This window comes from Micropterus dolomieu, linkage group LG13, assembly GCF_021292245.1.
Source record: "Micropterus dolomieu isolate WLL.071019.BEF.003 ecotype Adirondacks linkage group LG13, ASM2129224v1, whole genome shotgun sequence".
Lineage (NCBI taxonomy): Eukaryota > Metazoa > Chordata > Actinopteri > Centrarchiformes > Centrarchidae > Micropterus > Micropterus dolomieu.
Window position 1 is genome coordinate 2056949 of NC_060162.1, and position 15922 is coordinate 2072870.

At 38.7% G+C, this 15922-nt stretch overlaps 1 protein-coding gene across 2 annotated transcripts in view; it reads right to left on the reverse strand.

Moving 5' to 3' along the window:
* LOC123982332 (seizure 6-like protein) overlaps window positions 1-15922 on the reverse strand; it is a 55229-nt gene that overhangs the window by 35251 nt on the left and 4056 nt on the right. For both annotated transcript variants that reach the window (XM_046067799.1, XM_046067798.1), the window contains exons 2-3: window positions 7328-7792; window positions 5170-5309 (exon numbers count right to left, since the gene is read on the reverse strand). In XM_046067799.1, the coding sequence (XP_045923755.1) occupies window positions 5170-5309; window positions 7328-7691 (504 nt within the window). In that variant the 5' untranslated portion in view covers window positions 7692-7792. The remainder of the gene's footprint in view (window positions 1-5169; window positions 5310-7327; window positions 7793-15922) is intronic.

Sequence of the window (15922 nt, forward strand, 5' to 3'; positions counted from 1 at the left end):
CGTCTTCCATTTGAGGATTATGGAGGCCACTGTGCTCTTAGGAACCTTAAGTGCAGCAGAAATTTTTTTGTAACCTTGGCCAGATCTGTGCCTTGCCACAATTCTGTCTCTGAGCTCTTCAGGCAGTTCCTTTGACCTCATGATTCTCATTTGCTCTGACATGCACTGTGAGCTGTAAGGTCTTATATAGACAGGTGTGTGGCTTTCCTAATCAAGTCCAATCAGTATAATCAAACACAGCTGGACTCAAATGAAGGTGTAGAACCATCTCAAGGATGATCAGAAGAAATAGACAGCACCTGAGTTAAATATGAGTGTCACGGCAAAGGGTCTGAATACTTATGACCATGTGATATTTCAGTCTTTCTTTTTTAATAAATTTGCAAAAATGTATACATTTCTGTTTTTTTCTGTCAAGATGGGGTGCTGAGTGTACATTACTGAGAAATAAAATGAACTTTTTTGATTTTTGGAAAATGGCTGCAATGAAACAAAGAGTGAAAAATTTAAAGGGGTCTGAATACTTTCCGTACCCACTGTATATATATATATATATATATATATATATATATATATTACACTGAACAAAATTATAAACTTAACACTTTTGTTTTTGCCCCCATTCATCATGCGCTGAACTCAAAGATCTGAGACTTTCTCTACGTACACAAAAGGCCTTTTTCTCTCAAATTCTGTTCACAAATCTGTCAAAATCTGTGTTAGTGAGCACTTCTCCTTTGCCGAGATAATCCATCCACCTCACAGGTGTGGCATATCAAGATGCTGATCCGGACCACCCCGGACCCCCTCAATACAGTGAAACTGCACATTTTGGAGTGGCCTTTTATTGTGGCCAGCCTAAGGCACACCTGTGCTTAACGTATTAAAAGTAAAAGTACTCAGAAAATGTTCCCTGTGACCAATGTACTAGTATATGTTCTATCATGAGATTATTATTCCTGTAAAGCAGGATGTTACTGCTGTAGTTGCTGAGCTAGAGCTTATTTTTAACAGTTTGGTATCAGCCTGCAGCTAATAATTATTTTCATTCTGGATCAATCATCTGATTCTTTTCTCCTTGAATTGATTGTTTGGTTTGTAAAGATTCTGCCGAGCCCAACGTGACACCTTTACAAAGCTTATTGTGTCCCAACCTCAACGTTAACACTACATTCAAATTATTTTTAAAAATTTCAAAGGAAAAGCAGCAAATCTTCACATTTGTAAAGCTGGAACCATGAATTCAATGTTTTCCCATGAAAAATAATAGAAACCAAAATAATCAAAAATAGTTGTCTTTATTAAATTTCCGACTAAACTTTTCGTACTTGTATAAACTGTTGGGTAGTTAAATTCATAATGAAACATCCTATTTTATAAACTGTAGATATGTTTTGTGTGTAAAAATCTTACTTCGTAAAGTAACTAAAGCTGTCAGATCAATGTAGTGAAGTAAAAAGTACAATATCTCCCTCTGAGATGTGGCGGAGTAGAAGTAGAAAGTGGCATGAATAGAAAATTAAAGGTACCTCAAGTTTTTGTACTGTACACATTTGTATTTAACCACAGTACTTGAGTAAATGTACTTAGTTACTGTCCGCCACTGCGTGTCGTATCTTCCTAGGTGATCCGCTGAATGATTTATGACGATCCCGTAACTTCATCCTCTGGCTGTTCACCAGAGCCTAGTATGGATTCATACAGTTTCAGGATCTCAGCGTCAGCCTGCTGAGCTTTCCAGATGGCCTCTTCCGATAAATGGAGATCCTTGGACATTTCTCTCTTGGCTGGTTAAACCGTGGCACAAATGGGAAACTGAGCGTCTGCTGTATCCACAGGAGCTCTAGACAGGGCATCAGGAGCTGTCGAGTGATAGTTTTTTTAATTTTGAAAACCCAGTCCAGAGGTTAATGACGTGTGACAACTGGGGATCAGGCTCAGGGTCATATGGCTGAAATGTTTAATCTGCTGTTGCAGAAAGGTTGTATTTTTGGAATTATATGTCATGTCATTATTCATAGATTGCTTTGGCAATACTGTTGAGTACTGCAGTGGTGGAAGTGTTCAGACCTCTGTTACAAGTTAAAGTACAGAAGTTTTAGCTGTAAAATGTACTCAAAGGTGGAGTAAGCAGTTCAGCTGAAATCTAAACACCATGACAAACTCCTTGATACAGAGTGAACAACACCGCAGCATGTAATGTAACTAATGTTGGCGGTTAGTAAACTGTGGCTACAGCTGCTGCTGCGAAGCTAACATGAAGCTAACATGAAGCTAACATGAGCTAACATACTGCTAACATGAAGCTAACATGAAACTAAGATGGAGCTAACATGAAGCTAACATAAAACTAACACAAAGCTAACATGAAGCTAACATTAAAACTAACATGGAGCTAAGCAGAAGCTAACATGAAGCTAACATGAAACTAACACGACGCTAACATGAAGCTAACATGGAGCTAATATGAAACTAACACGACGCTAACATGAAGCTAACATGGAGCTAATATGAAGCTAACATGAAACCAACATGAAGCTAACATGAAACTAACACGATGCTAACATGAAACTAACATAGAGCTAACATGAAGCTAACATGAAGCTAACACAAAGCAAACATGGAACCAACACGAAGCAAACATGAAGCTAATACAAAGCAAACATGGAACCAACATGAAGCTAACATGAAGCCAACATGAAGCCAACATGAAACTAACATGAAACTAACATAGAGCTAACATGGAGCTAAAATGGAGCTAACATGAAGCCAACATGAAACTAACACGATGCTAACATGAAACTAACATAGAGCTAACATGAAGCTAACATGGAGCTAAAATGGAGCTAACATGAAGCTAACATGAAACTAACATGGAGCTAACATAAAGAGAGGACGAGACGGTCCCAGAGCAGCACACCAGCTCCAGCTCAGGCTACAACTCTCCTGCTACTATAGCTAACATCTCAACAACAAATACAGTTAGCTAGTTTAGTCCAGTGTTTCCCAACATAGGGGTCAAGCCCCTCCAAAGGGTCACCAGATAAATCTGGTGCTAACATGGCTAACATGGAGCTAACAAGAAGCTAACATGGGACCAACACGAAGCAAACGTGAAACTAACACAAAGCTAACATGAAGCTAACATTGAAACTAACATGGAGCTAACAAGAAGATAAAATGAAACTAACAAGACGCTAACATGAAGCTAACATGGAGCTAATATGAAGCTAACATGAAACCGACATGAAGCTAACATGAAACTAACATAGAGCTAACATGAAGCTAACATGAAGCTAACACAAAGCAAACATGGAACCAACACAAAGCAAACATGAAACTAACATGGAGCTAACAAGAAGCTAACATGAAGCTAACATGAAACTAACACAACGCTAACATGAAGCTAACATGGAGCTAATATGAAGCTAACATGAAGCCAACATGAAGCCAACATGAAGCTAACATGAAACTAACACAATGCTAACATGAAACTAACATAGAGCTAACGTGAAGCTAAAATGAAGCTAAAATGGAGCTAACATGAAGCCAACATGAAACTAACATGATGCTAACATGAAACTAACATAGAGCTAACATGAAGCTAACATGAAGCTAACATGGAGCTAAAATGAAGCTAACATGAAGCTAACATGAAACTAATATGGAGCTAACATGGAGCTAACATGGAGCTAAAATGAAGCTAACATGAAGCTAACATGAAACTAATATGGAGCTAACATGGAGCTAACATACAGAGAGGATGAGACGGTCCCAGAGCAGCACACCAGCTCCAGCTCCAGCTACAACTCTCCTGCTACTATAGCTAACATCACAACAACAAATACATTTAGCTAGTTTAGTCCAGTGTTTCCCAACGTAGGGGTCAAGCCCCTCCAAAGGGTCACCAGATAAATCTGAGGGGTCGTGAAATGATTAATGAGAAGAAAATCTCTTAATGCACTCTAATATTTAATTTTTTGTAAAACGTTGGATACTCTGACCTCTTTGGATTAAAATCAATCATATAATTAATCAAAGTTAAATAAGGTTCAGAGGTGAAATGTGTCTTTGGTGGAACTGCTAACAACTCAGACATCTGAAACATGACAAGAGCCCCAGACTGCACGCAGGTTTTTGTAAGATGTCACAAGCAAAATAAACCACTATTTTATTCCTTAACAATGTGCTGTATTTTATAAGCTTCTCATATCATTCACATCATAATCATTATTCCTGCCTTTCAATGGCTTCCGATTGGTTTTGGAGTGCACTTTAAAATCAGTACTTACATGGTCAAGCTCCCTCTTACATCCAAGATCTATTACATGCACACACACACCTCCGGCCACTCTCTGAGGTCTGCAGGCCAAGACCCGATTCTGTAGAAACCTTTAAAAAAAACCTAAAGACACATCTTTTTAGACAAGCTAATTAGCAATAAGGTTTAGATTTCCCCAAATCTGTACGTTAAGTTATTTAATTTTTTTACTGTAAAGCACTTTGTGGCCCCTCCTTGTCCATGAAAGGTTCTATGTAAATAGCTGTTGAATAAATGTAATGAAGTAAAAAATACAATATTTCCCTCTGAAATGTAACCCAGTACAGGTGCATTTAAACAAAAATGTAATATCATGGAAAAGTGTGTTTTTCCTGTAATTTCATTTAAAAAGTTAAACTTTAATATATTCCAGATTCATTACACATAATGTGAAATACTTAAAGTCTTTTCTGATTGTTTGTTTGTTTTAATCTTGATGATTACGGCTTACAGCTCATAGAAATCAAAACTCCAGTAGAATAAAGACTTGATTATACAGGAATGTCGACCTGAGAAGAGCTCTAATCAGCTAATTAACTCAAAACACCTGCAAAGGTTTCCTGAGCCTTTAATCTCTCAGTCTGGTTCTGGTGCTCACAATGAAGTTTTCCACGATATTCAAATATTTTGAGATGCACCTGTGTAGAGTTAAAGAAAATGGAGCAGTACCAACAACAGCTGCCACTAGGAGGCAGAGTTCAGCCTGAGATCCCATCAGACGCATCCTCATGATCAAAACCAATGAGGCATATAAACACAGCAGTACCTTACAACACAATGATGCTCAGCACGATTACCAGTGAGTCTATGTGTGTGTTTGTTGTAGTCGTGCTGCTGGATGTTTGTACCTGCAGCTCCACGCCGTAGCCGGTGTACACGGTCACTGTGTAGGTGCAGTGTAAGAAGGTGCCGTCCGGCAGAGGGGGGTCGTCAGAGGAGTCGATGTATCCCTCTGGGTCTGAGAAATTCACCATGCAGCTCGACAAAGCTGAGGAGAGAGCAGAGGAGGTTATTTTGCAGTGGCCTTATTGTTTTGTTCTCAACCCTGCCTTGTAATCCCTTTAATGTGAGCCTGACTGGAAACTCATTGGAAAGCCTGCTGTGTATAATTAATGACGGAAATTACAGGGATCAAAACGGCTACGCAGCAGACGCAAGGCACAGCGAGGATTTGTGGCTGGTAACGGTGACTTGAAATAAACAGATTTCAGTAGACCCTAGTAGTATCATAATGTAAAGAAAGTCCTTCGCCAGTAAAACTCCTGCGTTCAGATGTTATTTAAGTACAGTGGTGGAATAATTTACATCCTACATTTCAGAGGGAAGTATTATTCTTTTTACTCCAATTTATTGATCCCCATGGCGATATTGGCATGTATCAGCACAGAGACAGGAAGAGCCGAGGAAAACAAATAAAATCCATATTTTAATGAAATTAAAAATAAATCAATAAAATAAGAGGCATGAATTTAAAAGATACAGTACTAAAACACCTTTGACTGTGTAAATTAATTGTGAAAATTAAGTCTAGTAGTGCAACTATATCTATATCTATATCTATATATGTATAGATATATCACAAAATTCTAGTAAAGTAGTATTATTATATAGTAATATATAATATAGGGAGGTCACAATACCAGAAATTCAGTAGTCAATACCAGTAAAATTCCATGATACCACGGTCAAAAACAAAACAATAAATCAATGTACTTCTACATGCACTACTTTTACTAAAAAAACATTACAAAGAACAGCTGTGAAACCTGTGAGAGGATGTCCAGGACAGATGAGAGGTGGTTTGATGTCAATATATTCATAAATGATCAAGCTGTCTATATTTAACTATTTAATTCATTCATTTTCCTAACTTTTCTTTACAAACTCACAGCTGTGAAATGTTTCGGGTTGTTATCTATATTGGCAGTTGTCTGAGATTTTATTGATGAATGAAATAGATCGTATTGCACTTTTCAGACGGTCCCTAACTCCGCCTACAGTAACAGGTGTGTTGGACAGACATTCAGTTCTTAGAGCAGCAAACTGCATCTTCATCTTTGGTGATTTTGAGTTGATCCAAACTGTGAAATGTGGCAATCGAGGCTTTGACACTCGTTTATATTAGACGAGTCGAGGCGGAGCTGTCTCTGTAGCTGCACTCGTAGCTATATCTTCCACGTGTTGGATCTCCTGGATATCTTTGGTCCCCGGCAAAACAAGTACTGACGAATGAATGACATGGTGAATTTGAGTGTTGACTTGGTACCGTAGTATTGGTTCTCGTGACATCCCAAGTACAAACCAAAACAAACGTCTTGTTATATCCCACTTCGATTAAAACACTAAACTTGAACTATATATATAAATGAAAATGTAAGCAGGATGTAAGAATCGATCATGTTTTGTTTTGATCATTAGTTATTTAACATCTAATTCTACAAAGTAAACAGTGAATGCAGCTGTCAGATAAATAAAGTAACAAGACTTCCAGGTCTGTGAGGCTAAACAGACACAGCGGTGCTTGGAGCTAAATGCTAACATGCTGATGTTTAGCAGCTGTAATGTTTTAACATTAGCTAATTAGCAGTAAACACAGAGTACAGCTGAGGCTCATGGGAATCTCATCAGTTCTGCAGGTATTTCATCACAAACCAAAGTGACACATTTACAAGTTGGTCCATCCAATAGTTTTCGAGACCTTTGAGCCAGAGGAAACAAGCCTGCAGTAATTAGGTTTCCCTCTCTGGACACCACATGGCAACCCATCTGATAATTCTGGAGATATTTCAGTCTGGACTCAAAGTGGTGGACCCACTGACAGGCCGGCCGTCTATAGAGCTGCCAGCATGGCGGGAAAGTACAAGACTGATTTCTGAATTGTTGTGGGGTCAAAGGAAGTATTGTGCACTTGGGTAAATGTGCTTAGTCACTTTGCACCACTGTGTAAGATGTGAATTAAACTAAGAATAGTGTGCATTCGTCAAACTACACGGTGGCTTCTCCTACCTGTTGAGGGTGTTCCCGTCTCAGTGTCCACGTCCAGCATCGTGCCCGCAGTGGTGATCTCCGCCTCCTGCTCGGGGGGGCGTGTCTGAGTGTGAGGCAGCTGGGAGTGTGTGTCTGTAGGAAGAGGCTCAGTTGGATCGCTGCCTCGGCCTGACACTGCAGCTGATGCTGGGGGTTTTACCCTCCTCGGTGATCCCCCGCTCTGATGCTCCAGGGAATGACTTCCAGGGAGGGAGCTGACGCTGAGTCCTCTGCCCAGAAGAGGGAGCAGGTTCTGGGGGAGAGAAGACGGGAGGATCTCCCCTTTCTGGGAGAGAAGTCGTCCTTTCTGAGTCAGCACAGACTGTAGCAAACCTCCAGCCATTGCACTGGAGATATTACCTCTGGGGCTGCTTTCCTTTGTGCTCCCTGGTGTCACCACTGGATACTCAGTAGAAGGGGCGGCTGTGGCTGTGACTTCTCTATCTGAAAAGAGGGGAAATGAAAATAAATCTTTAATCTTTAAATCTTGTGTGGTTCTGTCCCAGTCGGGCTGGTCTTATCAGGAGTGAGGTTATCTAGCCAGCAGTGGAGCTTACCTCCTCCATTCACACAAACACACAAAGGCTGTTTTATTCCTCAAAACTTACTAGCCCCTATTTAAAAGCTACTAGTACTTATTCTTTAATTACTATCAACTATTCCCGTTTTACTAGTAACAATTAATTAGATACTTCATTTTTTGGTACTAGGGAATATTTTTTAGTTATTAGTAACTCCTTTGCACATTTTTGCCATTGAAATCTATGTGGCTCTGCAGTTCAGACATCACATCTTCATTATTTACTAGTAACTATTCCAAAAGATACTAGTAACACTTGAATGTTTTTTGGGTTACTTACCAGTCATTCAGACTAGTTAAATGGCTTGTTGATAGTAACATTTTAATTCTTACTAGTAAGAATGGAACAGTTACTGGTAACTTAAAATGAAGCACTAGTAGTTAAAAAAATTAAAATGCTTACTAGTAACTATTCAATTAGTTACTAGTCGAATAGTAGTAGTTACTAACTGGAGAGCCAACAAGATTTCAATGGCAAAAATGTGCAATTACTTTTCAGTTGTTACTAGTAAAATGGGAATAGTCACTAATTGAATAGTTACTAGAGACTAATAAATAAGTACTAGTCGCTTTTAGATAACGACTAGTAAGTTTTAAGGAATAAATGTTAAAATGGCTTGCCATTAATTTATCTAAAAGCTAGGAAATATTCCCGTTTTTCTAGTAACAACTGAAAAGATACTAGTTCTTTATTTTTAGTTACTAGTAACTATTTCTTTTTTACTAGTATATATTATTTAGATACTAGTACCTATTCATTAGTTACTAGTAACTATTTCTTTTTTACTAGTATATATTATTTAGATACTAGTACCTATTCGTTAGTTACTAGTAACTATTTAAAACTACTAACTATTAACATTTGAAGTCTTACTAGTAAATTTTCTTTGGTTACTGGTGAAACTAGTTACTAGTAAAAAGGCTTGTTGATAGTAACATTTTAATACTTACTAGCAAGTATGGAAAAGTTACAAGTAACTAAACAAAAGCACTAGTAGCTAAATAATAGAATAATAATAAAATGGAAATGGTTACTGGTAACTAGGCTATTCAGTTAGTTACTAGTAACTAATAGATTAGACATAGATTTAAATGGCAAAAATGTGTTACTTGAAGCAAAATAATAGTTAAGTAAAAATAAAGTACTAGTATCTTTTCGGGTGTTACTAGTCACTAATGGAATAGTTAGTAATGACTAATAAATACTAGCTTTTAGATAACAACTAGTAAGTTTTAAGGAATTGCCATTAATTTATCTAAAAGTACTTATTTATTACTCACTACTAAGTATTCCATTTGTTACTAGTAAATATTGCCGTTTTACTAGTAACAACTGAAAATATACATTTTTAGTTACTAGTAACTAATTGCAAATTTTTGCTATAAAATGTTTGTGGCTCTGCAGTTCAGATATTACATTATTAATTAGCTACTAGTAACCATTTCCATTATTCTTATCACTATTATTTAGATAGTGCTTATTCATACTTACCAGTAAGAATTAAAATTCTGCTATCAACAAGCCATTTTACTAGCCATTAATAAATTACTAATAACCAAAATATACTAGTAAGAATGAAAATGTTACTAGAATCTTTTGGAATAGTTACTAGTTACTAAATAATAAGTCCTAGTCTCTAAATAATAGATACTAGTAAAACAGAAATAGTTACCTATTTGAATAGATGATGAATATAGCCCCATAGTCACACTGCCTGTCTGATCGGCCCGGTTTAGTTTAGGTCTCTGTGAGTTTTGTTTATTGGTCTGTTCAGTATCTGTTATTTAGTATGTGTTTTGGTTCCATCTCTTATGTTATACTGTTTCACCTTGTTTATTCTTGTGAGGACTGTTATGTTGGTTCTCAGTCTGTTTTCACTGTTATGTTGTAGTCCATCTGTATTAGTTTGTAGTCTACGCTGTGCCTTTAGTGCTGTTTAGTCGGTTTCCTGTCTAGTTTGGTTTTGATCCGTGCCTGCCTCAGTTACTGTCTCTTTCTGTTATTATCTGGTGTTTGTTTCATGCTTTGTGCCTGTCTGCTAAGTGTAATTGAGATCTCTGCCTGATTAGTCGTTCATTTGTTCATGATCATTCTGTGTCTTCTTGTTCTGTTCTGTTCAGTTATCTTAGTCTGTTCTGTCTTGTGGAGTCGCCTGTGTTTCCCTGTTACTTGGTCTGTCTTGTCTGTTCTGTGTTTTGAGTTCCAGTTAGATTCTTGCCTTGTGTTTTGCAACTTGTTAGTATCTATCCTTTTTCCCCTGCTGTCTCTCTGCCTGCCTGTCTGCTGTCTTTATTAGTATCACCTGTTTGTGCTCCCGCACTGCTCGTTAGCCTGTGCTTAAATATGTGTCACTTCTGTTCAGCTGTTGCTGGTTTGTTGTCTGTCTGTCTGTCTGTCTTCTCGCCATGTGTCTTCCTGTTACCTGTCTGTTCCTGATCCCTGTTGCTTGTTGGAGTATTACCTGCTGGATTGTTTTGGACTTTGCTTTCTGTTCCATGGACTTAGAATTTCTGTTGCTTGTTTGGAATACCTCCGTTTGTGGACTACCTTTGTTAAATTCTGGACTCTGCCGTAAGTTTTGTTGGCTTAAATAAATGCTCAGAAACTGTACCTGTTCTGCCTCTGTGTCCTGCGTTTGGGTCCTAAAACCTGTTCCTGCCTGAAAACACGGCCATGCGTGACACCCATAGATTTCAATGGCAAAAATAAGCAATTAGTTCCTAGAAACAAAAATTTAAGTACTAGTATCTAATGGAATAGTTACTAGAAATAATAGTAAGTACTAGTATCTTTTAAATAGTGACTAGGAAGTATTGAGGACTAAATGTTAAAATGGCTTCCCGTACACAAGGTAAAATCTGAGCATGCACACATCCACAATAAGACGATGTAGTGGAGAGACAGGACTGTTCAGCATGACAGGAGCCGCGTGAAGGGGAAGGGGGAACAAGAAATGCATAGACAGGCAAACCGCTCTGCCGTGCATGCTAAAATGCCATCTCCAGCAGCTTAGTTCAGAAACAGCACAGACCAGCATTTACACACACAAACCCACACACACACACGTCTTCATGCTCACGTAGTTTGCAGTCCACCCTCAAAACAGCCGGCAGCCGAACATACGCTGCGCTCATGGTGCAGTCTGACTTTAATCTATATTTGAGTGTCATTTAAAACACTCCACGAGCAAAACCGTGCAGCCGAAGGAGTGTTGCTGCTGTCATCTCTATCCAAAAGGAAAAAGTCAGAGGAAAATATCCTCTCTGTGTTGTCAACAACACAAACGCTTTCTTCTGCTGTTTTTCATCTGCAGACAGAAAATAAATAGCCTTTTTTTATTTCTGGATGTACCTGCAGAACACTCAATGTGTCAAACCGCCATCTTCAAGAAACTCATTTCAGCTTTCACAGCTTGCAATTATTTAGGCAGCTACTCAGCAGCAGATGTTGACACACACACACACACACACACACACACATCTTATTAAGAAACTAAAAACACTTTTCCTCTTGATGTGCTCTGTAACTTTGCTTTATATTATAAAGAAGTCATATCATGCTCATTTTCAGGTTTACGTGGTTTAATTTTCAAAAAACACCATATTTTTCATACTGCATATTGCTGCAGCTCCTCTTTTCACCCTGTGTTTAAGGCTTCATTTTAGCTACCGAGTGCAGCATCTCACTATTGTTTGTTGGAAGTTGCACATGCACAGGACCTAGGTAAGGACTACTAGCCAATCAGAAGCAGAGTAGGGCGGGTCCTGACAAGAAAGGTAGTGTGATCCAAAACAAAGCCTTTCTGTAACCAAATGGCTTTGGTTCAGCTGCACATGTTCAAACCGGAGTCTGATCCGAAACGCAGGCAGAAATACCCAAACCAGCTTTGCAACCTAGACCGGAGCTAGAGTTTCAGAGAAGTATGTTATGAATCTGTATGAATCTTTTAACTGTGCACTATCTCTACATCACAGTAACAGCTTTGTGTCCACTGACGGCCTGGAGGGTCTCTAACGTACAGTAGGGAGAGTAGGGGTGAGGGGAGGTACTGTGTGTGCTGCACCTCAGTGTGTTTCTCCACCAGTGTTTTTGAGGGCGTGCCACACTAGCCGCCAGGCGAGCTTTATGACGTGTGTTACATAGTGACGCAGATAGTTTACTGAAGTAAAGGCTGGACTACAATCCAGCTGTTTTCAGGCAGTTCAGGAGCAGTATTTTCAGTGGGGGATGGGAACTCCCTTTGAGGTGGACTTTACAGACCAATTAAATGCACGAAAAAGATTTATAACACAAGAAAGGAGAGAGGAAAAATCATAATATGACCTCTTTAAGTTGTCTCATTTGACTGAAAATCACACACAGTGTTTTCACAGTAGGGACCAGGGTCTAAATTAAGTTCCGGGGACTTTATTCTGCCACAAAAAGTCCCTGCTATCAGATCTTTAGGGGGTGGGGCTTGCAGTGCTAAACATTTCTGATTGGTCGAGTAGAGGCTACTTGCTTTAAGTCTAGCATTTCGGGGATTTTGAATAAGCTTAGCTTCTACTGCTTGTTTCTTTTTATCCGTTGACTCAATGACCACATTTGCAAACCGATAAATTACAATCAACAGGAGCACATCTTGGATCTCTCCCATTGTTATCGTGCTGTCGCATAAATAATGATCTTTGTCTGACGCTTTGTACAGTGTACGTCAGAGTAAGAACATAACGTCAGCAGACTAATTTGTCTAATAGTCTTTAGACCACGGTGGAAACGCACACAACAATGAGCTGAAAGAACCTTTTAGAACCTTGAAAATTAGTATGGTGACGTAAACACTCAACATAAACAAATATCACTGATGAAAATAACTTAATTTGGTTATCAAAGAATTGTGACCAAAGTATGTTCTGCGTGAAACATTTTACATTTTGTTGTCAGTCCAAGAGAGTTTAAACTACAAAGGATCCCATCTCTTCCCTAACATCTGCATGTTAGCACTGCAATTGCAAGTATGTTAACAAGCTAATGTTAGCATTTAGCTCATTGCCTAATACAGCCTCGCAGAGCCTACTCTTAAACAAATTGTCAAACCCCATCGGTTTTTCTCACTGACTGGAGGGAATGATTAAAAAATATGCTGGTAAAAGACATCATACAAGACCTCCACATCATTATTTGTCCTCTCTCTGGTTTATTTCCCAGTTAAAAACACTTCTGGTGCCTGACACTTCTGGTCAGGCACCAGCAGGTCCTCCAAAAAGTCTCATGTGACACTGATCTTGGCTCCCCACCAAATTCAGAGTCCAATCCAAGGCTCTTGTGATCACTTACGCAGTCTCTAACAGCTGCCTACATTAGAGACCTACTGCAGCACTGCATCACCAAGCAGCAGGTCTCTCTGATCAGGGTCTGCTGGTTGTTTGCAGTTGAGGAACTCTTTTCCTTTTGGACTTCTGTGGACACCTTTAAAAGCAGCTTAAGGCCCACCTGCTTACACTAGCGTTGTGTGATTTTCTATTTTACTCTTATCTCAATTTACTTTTATTTTATGGTGTTTTAATCTTCCTAAGTCTGTGTTTATTTCGGTTGCTTCGTTTCTTTTGTGAAGCACTTTGTGATGTTCTGCTATTTAAAGGCGCTGTGTAGATAAAGCAGATCTCTTCTCTTCTTTAAATCTTCTAACTACATTGTACAATCCAGGATATTCAACATCAGTGATGTGCGGATCGATAAGTATTGATATTTTTATGGTACAAACGTTTCTTGCTCTAGGATCGATACTCATATAAAAGGATCGATATCTAAACAGTCATTTGGAGTTAGTGTGTGTTTTATCACAAGTATCTTACTGTCACCAGGATGGTCTAATTATACTCGGTTGATAGGAACTACTTTTCCTTCCGCCTCTCAAAGTCATGCTTGCGCTACGGCTCTGTGACGGAGCTTCTTTGAAGTGAGCCGCTGCAGCCGTTTCCCGCGATTGAATACTGACTCTGACTAACTGTAAAAACAGTCATGGCTGATGACGCTGTGTGTGTGATGTGTGTGCAAAGACAGTGAAATACTTTGGCAACACGGCAAACTTCACTAAACATCAGAGATTAAGTCACAGTAATATGATGATGTTATGAAGCGGCAGTTCTGAGCAGGAGATTTTATTATAATTAAAGAATATGAAAGTAGTTTGATGTCTTGTCATTATGCAGCTATTATTTGGAAGCCCACAGCCGACTCTTTATTTCCCTCATAAATACAGAAACATGGAGGTCACATCAAACTAGAAATAAAATATGTAAAAAGTATTGGTATCGGTTTCGGCAATACCAGCCTGGGTATTACTTGGTATTGGATCAAACAGGAATTAAGTGGTATCGCACATCACTATTCCAAATGTATGTGACTGCAAATAGCTTCTATTAGCGGGATTATTTCATTCTTCTTGAAGATTTTAAAGCTTTATTATTGGATGTTTGGTTTGTGTGTATCTTATTTTGTTTGCTGTGTTTTATTTTCTTTGCTCTTATTTTTGCTAAGTGCTCTATAAATAAATATTATTATTATTACTATTAATTCTTGTAATTGTTTTTTTCTCATTCTAATTATCTCTAGATTGTTGGCTTTCCAACTTTGTATTATATGTTGTCTTGTGTGTGCTGGTTGCTCCAGGTCTGAAAAGTGCATGAAGCCAAAGCTAAAGTGCCTTTAAACCTGAAATCTCAGCAGGGGGCGACTCCACTGGTTGCAAAGTCTGACTGCATTGGAGTCAATGGCAAAATAAGGCTACTTCTCAGCTGATTTATTCCCTCAGTAAACACTTTCGCCAATGAGTTTATGGTCTCAGTCGCTAGTATAAACTCTTCTTCAACACAGCATGATGTTCATTTAGTAAATTATGGTCCCATTTAGAGAAAATAAGCAGGGGAGGCTTTAGGGCGGGGCTACCTTGTGATTCATTGACAAGTCAGAATAGAGGTGACTTGTATCCGCTGCTCAGTGTACATTTAACTAGCCTTGATCTTGTTTTTGGTTGTTGTTGTTGTCTTAGACCTTTCACAGCATGTTTTCACTTCATGAAGTTAACCGGAACATTTTAGTTTAGGTGGGGTAATTTTTGGGGAAGCCAAGTGAGAGGAGATGTCCTTTTTGGAGGGCTATTATCTAATGTATTGTGCTATTACAGTGCAGGGTATAATTTTACACAAAATTGAAAGTTGCAATTAGCGACATGTATGCTCTCTCTCTCTCTCTCTCTCTCTCATTCACTGTCTCTCACACCAAATAGCATATGTATATAGTGCACAGTCCAAACAGGCTACGGTTAAGAGTAAAAGAAGCATTCAAAAGCTCAATCAGAAGACGTTTGAAGTTTGCATAGTAGCAGTGGTGCATGTATCAAATAGGCCTACATACTTCTTATTTAATGCTTGGCCAAATGTTCATAACACAGCATCACTCAAGACTAACAACCATGTACCAGACCAACAGTACCAAGAGTATAAACACTCATTCAGGTAGCCTAACTACCTGTGCTGTCTGTGGTACTCATTATCTATAACCGCAGTAAAAACAATAAGGTTACTTTTACGGACTGTTCATTCAGCAGCTAAATCCAGGCAAGCAAAGCAAAACAAACAATATAAACACATCAAAAATCGCACACAGAGCTGCAGTTCAGTTAAGTTCAGAGAGAGAAGGAGGTGACATTTCACTCACCCTATCTGAAAAGGAAGGCCATTCTCCTGTCTGTCATGGTGGCGAAGTGGTCAATAACCAAGTTATAGAATTTCCCACTGGTTTTTACGTCCTCCGCAACAACAGAGTCAGTTGAAGTTTGCCGCTACCAGATAGCCACTCTGTACGGATCTAGTTTTCCTCATTGAACGTCCATAACCCCTTTTTCCTCTCCAGGCCAGCTCCAGTTTTGGTGTTGGTCTTCCATCAGATTTAATATTAAGTTGCTGCTGTAGTGGTAGTTTAGTAAAACTATTTATTATAACTAAAAACTCCA